The 11,534-nt window shown below is 31.2% G+C and overlaps 1 protein-coding gene across 1 annotated transcript; it reads left to right on the top strand.

Moving 5' to 3' along the window:
* Window positions 1-2,815: 2,815 nt before the first annotated feature.
* LOC142620164 (F-box/kelch-repeat protein At3g06240-like) lies at window positions 2,816-4,015 on the top strand. The gene has a single exon (XM_075793578.1). The coding sequence runs from the start codon at window positions 2,816-2,818 to the stop codon at window positions 4,013-4,015; it is 1,200 nt and encodes a 399-aa protein (XP_075649693.1).
* The last annotated feature ends 7,519 nt before the right edge of the window (window positions 4,016-11,534 follow it).

Raw genomic sequence — 11,534 nt, 5'->3', positions numbered from 1 at the left:
AGAATTCAACCTTCCTGCTATTATTTGAAGACTTCAAGAAGGTGGTGGATGGGACAAGTATCTAAGGGGAAGGTTTGTATAACACGTGGATGAAAAAGGTAAGAAGAAGAAGTATATAAGAAGACGAGAGAGGAAAGAAGGGAAGACCTGCTTCTGAGCTGAAAAAAGAACTAAGAATTGTAATATTTGGCATAGAAAGAGAAGTATTATATAACTCATCCTCGGCTTACGTCCGAGGAGGTTTCTTTGTCATATTTACTTATCATTTGCATAGATTGTGGCACTTTAGCCTATTAATCAACTTCCAACATCTCAATCTTAAGTTTTAAACCCATACTCTACAAATTTCATTGTAGAAGGCTTATTGGGCCTGAGCCCATCACTTGTTTTTGGGTCGGGGTACAATTGTGCACTTACAATTATATTATTATTATATATTGTATGTATAATGCAGTAGGATAATATTTAATCAAAGAGAATATAAAAGATGGCAACTTAAAACACAAAACTAAATTGCATCAACCCAAAGTAGAATTCTAATTAACACAAAAATTCATCAACCTAAAGAATTGATGCAATAAAAATAAAAATAAAAAATCAAACAAAAAATGAAAAAAAAATTGAGAGAGAGAGAGAGAGAGAGAGAGAGAGAGAGGTAACCTTTTTGTGTGAGAAAAATGAAAAAGAAAATGTCAAATTTATAGTAAGATGTTGAGAATAAGAAGAATCAAAATAAAGGAAATAAAAAGGTAGAGAAAGAATGATATTAAAGTAGAAAATAGTGCGAGATATATGAAGAGGTAAAAGGGTTAGAGAGTTTTGGAAAATTAATAATAAAAGATATTTTAATTTTTAAATAATAAAGTTTTTAAATCACCTTAAATAAGAAATTTTTAAAAAATATATATAAGAAAAATTGAAAACAAAAAATAATGACGTGGCTACTGTTGTGAATTAGCGTGAGCGTAGCAACATTAAATGTGTAGCTTTTAATAATAATAATATATAGATATAGATTTGAAGTCGCACGTGTGTGTATATATAAAGCCTTCCGGTATCGACATGTGTTGGATTATAACTTGACAAATTTTATGGCATTCTTTTCAAGGTTTTTCTTCCAATTTCTCGATTAAAAATTCGAAGAATCTTAATGGTTAATTTTCAAAAGGCCATCCAATCACTTTTTTAGCAAGAGGGAACTTCGAAGATGCAAAGGGCCTATATAATTAACTGCAGCGTGTATCTTTCCTCCCAAATTTTTTTTTTTATTTTTATTATTTTCTACCCTATACTTTTAATTTTTTTTTAATGAGTAATATTAAGGATAATAATAAATTTATTACATAAATTTTAAAATTTAATGGAGAATCCTTTCCCATTTAGTAAAGCCCAAGTGAAGAACGCGTTGGACAATAATAATCTTTTTTTTTTTAAGAGAAGATTCACCATAAGAATCCTAAATGCAAATGGTTGTGATAGTGGGCCCTCGAACTTTTTATTTATTTATTATTTTTTTTTATAATTACTTTATTGCCTTTGAAACATGGAAGAAGAAACAAAAAAGTTGGGCCAAATTTCATCTCTATCCAAAGCTTGCAAATAGAGAAAAACATGTTTTAGATGAGAATTGGCCCAATTCATCTTACAAAAGCTATTCAATTGGGCCAAAAGGTGGGCAAAGATATGGCCCCAAACTCTCAAAGAAGCTATAGGATTAGAAATGAGATTTCCAAAGTTTTGGAATTGTTCTATTTTTGTTTTTGAGGAAAGCCAGAAAGTGTTTCACTAATGAACAAACTGAGAATCAAAGTACAAAGCCTCCATAGCTATTAAAGAGGCACGAAACGGGGAAATTAGGGGCTCTCGTCGGTTCATCCTTGCAAAAAAAAAAAATCAAGGAAACTAAACAAAATCTTAGATGATGGAATAACAATGTTTATGGATCCATTCTAAATTGGGTTAATAAACTGAAAGAAGTAAATTGACTCATTGCAAAAGGAGGAAGAGAATGAAGAGAATAACAAGAATGCAAAAAGAGAAGATAAAGTCCCATTAACACTAGACCTTAACACTAATTTCTTTCACATCACAACAATAATACTAAAAAGATATAAAATCCCATTAAATTCTTTCAAAAAGATTTTAGAGATTCAACTGGAAATTTTATTAATAGGTTCTAGTTAACTCAACTGGTAAAGTTTTTTATGGTTAAATAAAAGATATGTGGTTCAATCCCGTCTACATCAAAAATCAATTGGTGTTTTTGTCTGATAACAAAACTCTAACATCAAGAACTGACACTATAAATTGAAACTCTTTCCAAAATGAAAAAACTATCAATTTCATTAAAGCGTCCCAAAATTTCTTGAAGATTCACAACTACTATCACCAATGTTATCTTTAGGGGCAAAAATGATAGGCTAACAAACTCGCTACTATTTTTTTTTAGAAGACAAACTTAATTATTATTAGTATTAGTATTATTTAACACTACAACTGGTTTACTTGTGAAGCATATACGGGTGGATTTGGAGCTGTCCTTTGTCAGTCTGACACCGATCCGCAAGATGATAACATTTTTATTTTCTTTTCCAAGTTTGACTTTTATATTTGATTGGATGATTGGTATAGTTTTATTTATTTATTATTAAATCAATGATTGGTATGTCACGTACAGGTGAGATACGTGCCTGTCAAATTGTCAATATGTCACTGAACCACCGAATTATAGCTACATATTCAATTGAAATGAATAGAATTCAGCCTATCCCATTTGTTATCACAATATTTGCCAAATCATTCAATCAATATAAACATGGTGAGCTCTGAGCTACCGGAAGCGGTGGTGGAGGACATACTTTCCAGGCTTCCAGTGAAATCTTTAAAGCGATTCAGTTGCCTAAATAAGTCATGGTACACTCGTTTCCAAAACTCCTGTTTCATTGCTAAACACTACCACCATTCGTCTCAAAAAAATTCAAGTATTCTCGTATGTGGCCTAGAGACCCTAGACCATAAAATCCGCAAGAGAGCACTGTCCTTGCACCCTAATCTTGATGATGATAATTTTGATTCTGGAATCATTCTGGACACGCCTTTTTTTACAGGAGAGGACATAAAATTGCAGTGCATAGTGGGTGCTTGCAGCAACGGCGTAATTTGCCTGCAAGCTTGTACAAGAGGAGACTATTTCTACAGCTTTGTCTTATGGAATCCAGTAATCAGAGAATTTAAGGTGGTTTCTCCACTTCCTGTCCAATTTCCAGCTAACATTGACTGCCAACATACAGCTTCTGGGTTTGGTTATGACTGCAATTCTAACGACTTCAAGGTAGTTACAATTCTCACCTATTGGGACGTTACAGGCTACTCACTCATTTGGGACCCTCGCGTGGTTCTACATAAACATGTTGAGGTTTATACCCTAGGTACTGATTCTTGGAGGCAAATCAACTGTGACACCATTTCTGATATTCATATTTTTGGTGGATGTTGTGAAATATACTTGAATGGAGCTTATCATTGGTCCGGTAGGCCAAAGGAAAAGGATTACAACATCATTGTATCCTTTGACATGAGCAATGAGGTGTTTGGAATATTAAGCATGCCAGATTTGAACAATATTTCACATTTCAATCAAATTTGGCAAGCTTTAGCTGTGTTGGGAAATTGTGTTGCTTCTGTTGTTTACAATATTTGCGCACTTGAGAAAACCTTTGATATTTGGGTGATGCATGAATATGGCGTTAAGGAGTCTTGGACCAAACAATATGTTATCGGACCCCTTTCAGGAATTCGTAAGCTAGTAGGACCTGCCAATAGTGGCCATATTCTTCTTTTAGGTGACAAGATTTTTCTGGTGGAGGACAATGGACAAGTAGTTGTGTATAACTTAAATGCTCAACAAATTAAGAATGTTCAAGTTAGTGGGCATCCATTGTATTATGTAACACAAGCTATAGCTTATGTGGAGAGCCTGGTTTCAATCACGGGTCGAAATGTCATTGAGAATTAGTCTAGCCTAGCTCCCTATAACTAGGCATACGTATGTCTCATAATGTAATACAGTAATACTCATAGTCTATCAAATTTGCTTTCAGTGTTTCATAGAAAGACTATATTCCATCTTATATAGATCACGTTGTCAAATTTTCTGTTCTCTCTTTCCTGTTCAATGTATAGATTGACTCCCAATGTTCAATTAAAATGATAAAATATACAACCAATTTGTCATGGAATTTGCCAACACACTATAAGTCCTAACAATTGTACATGATGCAACTAGTTCCATTGATGCTAAGGTGGAGAGGGGCACTGACCTCTTGCCAAATCAGAGGAGTTGGTTAATATTTAAAGTCAACTTAACCTAATTAGATTGTTAGAGTTGGTGAGCAAGATAAGCAAATTTGGACTGCATCAGCAAATGGAAAGTTCAATTATGCTACAACTTGGGAACAACTTAGACACATGGGAAAGGAATTAGCATAGTGAAAGTTAATTTGGATTCAAAGAGATAAAAGATGTTATGATGGGGAAGTTCTCATAGAGGAACAATTTGTGAAGGGAATAGGCTAGGATGTCAAAGCAAGGCCGGGGATGATAGTCAAAACAGGCAATCCTCCACATTGTATTGTGCTACAACTGGGGCGTTTGAAGGAGCGATCCTTGGATAGCTATGTCCTTTGTTTTGGGCTCTCAATATTGTTGCTGGTTCAATCTTATAGCCATTAGCATTGTTGTAAAAATTGGCCCAGACGGTTGGATCAGGTTAACCTATGTCCTTTGTTTTGAACTCTTAATGTTGTTGGTTCAATCTTGTAGCTATTAGAGTATTAGTATTGGTATTGGTAGTCTTAAAAAGCTAAATTATTATTTTTAGCACCACAAACAAAAAATGTCCAACATTAGTGGTGATATAGGTAAAATTTTACCAATTTAGCTACAGTGCACAGCTATAGATGATTGTGCATTGTAGTTTAAAACTAAAATCAAATAATGATTTACATTCCTGGCTCTCGTGAAAATAATATTTCTTTCTTTCTTTTTTTCCTCCGTTTCATTCATTCTCCATTCTCAATTCTCACCTCTCACTTCTCTCTGATTCTCAAAAAAACACTCTCAACTCTCACCTCTCTCTCAATCAAAAAAAGAAAACAAAAACTCTCACCTAGAAACAAAAATTCTCACTTGAGCTGTTGTCCTTCACTACCATCAAACATTTCTTCTTAATCTCCATCTGGACCATAATTCTCTATTTCTTCTTGATCACCTTTCAAAACTCTTTGCCGGCACAAAACCCACATCAAAAGAACACTGAGGTGTTGATGGAAGGAAATGCAGTTGAATTAACTGAGTGAAGATGTGGAGAGGTTAATTGAACAATGGACGGTTAGGATTTTAAATGGTAGATGGAATATTCTATGAATTTTTTAAGGAAGGGTCTAGATTGTCTTTGTGTGGAATGTGAACCCAGCTGGATTATTATTATTATTATTATTATTATTATTATTTGACTTATCATCTAGTAGGTAGCAATTACATTTTACAAAGTTTGTGGCGGTGGCAAGGTGGTTGTTGTTCATTGCAGGGGATTTTTTTTTTTGGGAGAATTAGTAGATATATTATTTTATTGTATTATTTATATTATTTTATTGTGTCGAAAATTAAAATAAAACTATTGATGTTGGATGTTTTGTAAAGTGAAAAGGTAAAATAAATAAAGAAGTTTTTTGTGGTGCCAAATAGCTAAAATTATAGCTTCACCAATGTGGATGCTCTTAGCATAGTTGTAAAAACTGGACCAAACAGTTGGACCAAGTTAATTGGGAATTAGTAACTTTTCTGGTTTTCAAAACCTAAAAAATTGATAAACACAAATTTCCTATGAATCGTTCGACATCCAACTAGTCGGTTTTTCAAACCATGAATGGTCTACCAGTTAGATACTTCCCAGGTTTTTCCCTAAAAACAAACATTTGAAGTCCTAAAACAGTTGTGTTCCACCATTAAGCTTCACTGAATGCTCAAGCCATTGGTTTATTCATCTTACACTCATATTTGTTTGTCAAACGTCCAAATGAGTGATCACTAAATCAAAGATTCTTGGAGAAGGGAGACAGAGAAAGATAGATAGATGTGATTCTTAGGTTATGTTTAGCTCGAGGGAAAGGGAGAGAAGGGAAGAGAAATGACTCATTTTCCTTTGTTTAGTTAGAAGATAATAGAGGGAAGAAATGAAATGTGAAAAAATATTTCTATGGGTCTGACCAATTTTTAAAAAAACTTTCCATCCAAATCCATAAAATTACTTTGGGTAAACGGCCAAAATAAAATTTTAGTGTATTGTCACATCAACAAAAACTTATTTTTTATTCTTCAAAAAAAAGGACGAAAACTAATTTTTTATTTTAGCTATTATATGCGTCATTAATTTTCATCTAAAAAATAATAGTAAGAACTAAATTGACAGGGCAATTATGATAATCTACCTATTTATGCGTATATGGTGCAAGAGATTTTGGAAATTTTGTGCTTTAAGGGATTTGGTGTCGCGGATTATTTTTTTTGTAGTTAGTAAAAGATCGGATTAATAGGCCAAGAGAGCAATTCTTGAAAGCAAGACTATTTGTGGGATTCCCTAGTAGGCAACAAAAAGCAGAGCTTTAAAGCTTGTTTTGATTAGGGAAAATGTATAGGGTTTTAGATTTTTAAAGGAATAAGGATAAGTGTTTGATTTGGTATTAAAGAGGCGAAAGGAGGCTGACAATTTGCATCAATCTAGGGGTTGTGAAATGTGAACTGTACATATGAACAGTAACAAGAAAGAGGGAATGTTTTTAGGATATTTCTGGGTGAATTGTATATATATATATATATATATATATATTATATAAGAGATGCTTAATTGAATGTTCTAATTAGCAATCAACGTTCATAGTATACATTGTAGCTAAAAGAATTACTAATTCAAATCCTGATGGGTCTTGAAATTATGTGAAATATGTAGCTTTGTGGTAAAATTCAATATATGGAGTCTTGCTTAAAAGTGTAAAACAAAATTACTCTGCAAGATTTTGCATGTTGGGAATCTGTGTAAACAACCTAAATATAAGTTTGACTGTTTTTCCCGTATATTTGTTTAACAAGCGTGAAATGGCTCTCTTTTTTGGATTGGTCTGAATCAGAATTGAAGTTGTTTGCTAATTGGGCATGTTTCTTGTTTATAGCTTAACTTGGTTGCAAACTAGAGTAATAGACTACGGATAATCTTATTATTTTTAAATTTCATCACCAATGAAACAAGCTCTAACACTTTTCTTTTGTTTTCTATGAATTAGGGGTTTTTGAGAAAGCCATCAACTACTACAGAACATATGCATTTGAGTTGAAATAGGAAAAAACAAAGCTATTGGAAGAGTGGTAGAACATGGAACGCAATTTTCGTGAGCTTGGTGATATTAGTTTAGTCCAACATGATAATGAATTAATGTGGTTGAATATATATATTGAGCATGGATAAAGTATAATACATTTGCGTCTTTTGTAGATTTTTTTTGATTTTGTGAAGATATGTTTATATTGTTAACAGGCTAAATATGATGTATTTAGTGGGAAAAAAATATAAATTAAAAATATATATAATTTATTGCAACAACAATTATTGTTGCGATAACTTATATCAACAAAATGTTTTGTTGTAATAAGTTTTCATAGGTACTTTATTGCAACAAAAATTACTGTTGCGGTGACCTATCGCAACAAAGAGATTTGTTGCAATAAGTTCCAGAAATACTTTATTACAACAAAAATTATTGTTGTGGTAACCTATTGCAACAAAAGATTTGTTGCAACAAATTATAACAACAATATTTTTTGTTGCAATAAAGTATTTTTAATAATAATTTTATTCGGTAAAATGTAAAACTGACCCTCTAAATTTCTTCAAATTTTATTTTAGTCATCTAACTTTGCTTTTATTCATTTCAGTCCTCTAACTTTCAAGTTTATTCAATTAAGGCTTTTCCATCAACTTTTGTTATTTGTTGTAGTTAATTTTCCAATTTTATAAATTTTTCTTCAAAATTTTAATTTAAAAAAATTCAATTAATGATTGAAAAATATTTTCCAGATTTTTTTTTTCAAAAAATTTTAACAAAAGTTAACGGAAAGACCTTTTTTTTTTAGGAAGTTAATGGAAAGGCCTTAATTGAATAAATCTGAAACTTAGAGGACTGAAATGAACGAAAGTAAAGTTAGAAGACTAAAATGAATCTGAAACTTAGAGGACTAAAATGAACGAAAGTAAAGTTAGAAGACTAAAATGAAATCTGAAGAAAGTTAGATAATCAATTTTGCATTTTAGCCTTTTTTATTACAACAAATTTATATTAAAACAAAACTCTATTGCAACGAAATTTTTGTTGCAATAGTCTATTGTCACAGACTTTATCTGTTTATCGCAACAATGGGCAACAAATTTTTTTCATTGCAATAGAGATTTATTATAACAATTTGACTATTGCAACAAAAAATTTTCTTGCAATAGGGTTTTTTTTTTTCTTTCTTGTAGTGACTTATACAAGCACATAATATGCAAGAGTTTATATTACTACATCTAAAAACTACCAAGTTAATGTCTAGAGTGTCTGTTGGGCAAGTTATCTGTTGCAATAAAGTAATAATAATAATAATAATAATAATAATTTATTGCAACATATTTATTAAAACAAAACTCTATTGCAACGAAATTTTTGTTGCAATAGTTTATTGTCATAGATTTTATCGCAACAGTGGGCAACAAATTTTTTTTATTGCAATAGAGGTTTATTACAACAATATGACTATTGCAAAAATATGGTTTTTTTTTTTTTCTTGTAGTGACTTATACAAGCACATAAATATGCAAGAGTTTATATTACTACATCTAAAAACTTACCAAGTTAATGTCTAGAGTGGCTGCAGGGCAAGTTATCTTTTGGTTTTTGGTGGAGTCATTTAGCCACAGACCATGTATGGTGAAGTTCATAGGAGACAAGTTTCTGCAATGTGAAAGGCCATAGCAATAGGTTGGTGGCCACTGTAGGACGAGTTGGAAGTAATCAAAAGCAAAAAAGTAGGGAGAAATAGAGAGAGAGAAGAGAAACAAGACAAAGAACCTCATTTTTTCTTAAAGCAAATATCTAAAGTATGCTCTATCTCTTCATTTCGAGGTCTATTTATAGGCAGCAATACAACCTTCCGTATTACAACAATGTATTTTCATGTTTATAAAAAAAAAATTATGTATTTTCATATCAAGTTTTTGAAAATAATGAAGCTTTTTTTAAGTAAACAGTAATACTTAATAGAACACACACGAAAATAGTAATATTAGTGTTTTAAACCGGGTTTATAATATATTACATAATCAGTATACAACTATAAAATAATCTAACCTTTATAGTTGTAAACAGGGAAATAATTACAACCATCATCAAATAAGTTGGTGTGAACTACAATTAATGGTGAGAAACATAGTAGTTCAAGCTTTAAGGGTACGCTTAGCCAAATGAAGGCATAGTGGATAAATGTGTATATTTGAGTAAAAATAACACACCTACTTTTATGAAATGAAGCATTTGCATTATTTTTATTTGTATTTTATTATGTGATGAAAGAAGTAAAAACTTTATAATATATTGTTTTTTTTTTTTTTGGCTGAGAAAATGAATATCTTAAATTGTTACAAAGTTTCGTTAATGTTGGTGAAAATGAACAAAACCCCATCAAATCCATTTGATGGAGTCCATATTAACCAATCTTTTATTATTGTGATAATTATAATAGCCAATTTCCCATCATATATATATGTGTGTGTGTGTGTGTTCTTTTCAACAGTTGCACAATGCTGTAACCATCAACACATTATCTTTCAATACATTGTTTATGGTAGCTGTTTAATCCATGAATTCACATTATAAATTAGAAAAAAAAATTGATAAGATGGGCATATTTGATTCTAAATATTTCAAGAATGAAGAAAAAGAAACCTGATTTGAGGAATATTAGCAATGATCCTAAAGCGTTGCGCAAGAAGTTTGATTAAGTTACGTTTCATGAAAAAAGTAAAGTGCCATTGAAAACCCTATTTCTAAAATTAGAGGGAAATAATTAATATATATTTTACTCCGAATGAGAAGAGGAAGGAAAGATTTCAACTAGTGGCTCACATCTTAATAAGGTGTCACAATTATTTATGTCTGCGTCATGCACAAATTAAACAAAATCTCAGCAGATTTTCTTTGCTAGCTCTTTTTGGTAACTATTGCTTTAACTTCTTGATAAGGTAGACTAGATACTTTCTCTACTTTTTAATGTTTGTTTCTTATTGAAATGTAACTCGTTATTACATTTTGTTGATACTACATACTATTATTATTATTAGAAGTAGGTTAAAAACATTATAACTCAACTAGTATCTCTTACTAGTGGGCATGGGTATTATTTCACTACAAAAAAAAAAAAAAGACTTAATACAACAGAAAAAGTCGTTGCAATAGCAACTAATGTCGTTGCAATAATAGGTGTTATTGTAACGACAAAAAAGTCGATGCAAGCCGTTGTAATAAACTCCGAGGCAATAGGTTTACACAACATTAAATTTTCGTTGCAAAAATTCCATATATTGCAACGATTTACTTTGAAAATCTCGTTGCAATAGGTTATTTTTTTAATAAAAAAAGCAATAGGTTTATACAATACTAGATTTTCGTTGCAATAAAATAGACAACTTATTTTTTATGGGAAAATAAGTATTTAATTGTTCTTATTATTTGTTGGCTCTTGTATCGGAAAAAGTACAACTTACAAGAGGGGGGGAGGGGAGTAAAAATAGACAACTTATTTTTTATGGGAAAATATGTATTTAATTGTTCTTATTATTTGTTGGCTCTTGTATCGGAAAAAGTATAACTTACCGGTAAAAACTAAAAAGTATATTTACGGGGTAGAAAGGGAGGTGGTAACCAATAAATAAGAACTCTTCCCTTTTTTTTCAAAGACGGTGAGGCCTCGGGTTGTTGAAGTTAATTACTCAATAGCTTCCAAGAGAGTAGTTTTTTTGGTAAGCCACATATTAAAGTGTTATTTAGTGTCCGTTTGAAAATAGTTTAAATAAATTTTGGTTAAAAGTATTATAAATAAAATGTAATATAAGAACTCTTCCCTTTTTTTTCAAGGACGGTGGGGGCTCGGGTTGTTGAAGTTAATTACTCAATAGCTTCCAAGATAGTAGCTTTTTTGGTAAGCCACATATTAAAGTGTTATTTAGTGTCCGATTGAAAATAGTTTATTTAGTTTTTTGTTAAAAATATTGTAAATAAAATGTAAAGGCTAAATAAAATAAGTAGGTGACATAAGTGAGACATGCAAATAGTAGAAAAAATAATAAATAAGTTGGCTAAGTGCATCCCAAATGGGCACTTAGTTTTTTTTTTTTAATAAATTGATAATTGAGTAGTGGAAATTTGAATCATGAATGCCTTAAAAATATCAAG

The sequence above is a fragment of the Castanea sativa genome, chromosome 12 (assembly GCF_040712315.1).
Source record: "Castanea sativa cultivar Marrone di Chiusa Pesio chromosome 12, ASM4071231v1".
In the NCBI taxonomy this organism is placed as follows: Eukaryota; Viridiplantae; Streptophyta; class Magnoliopsida; order Fagales; family Fagaceae; genus Castanea; species Castanea sativa.
This window is presented reverse-complemented; position numbering and strand designations above follow the sequence as displayed.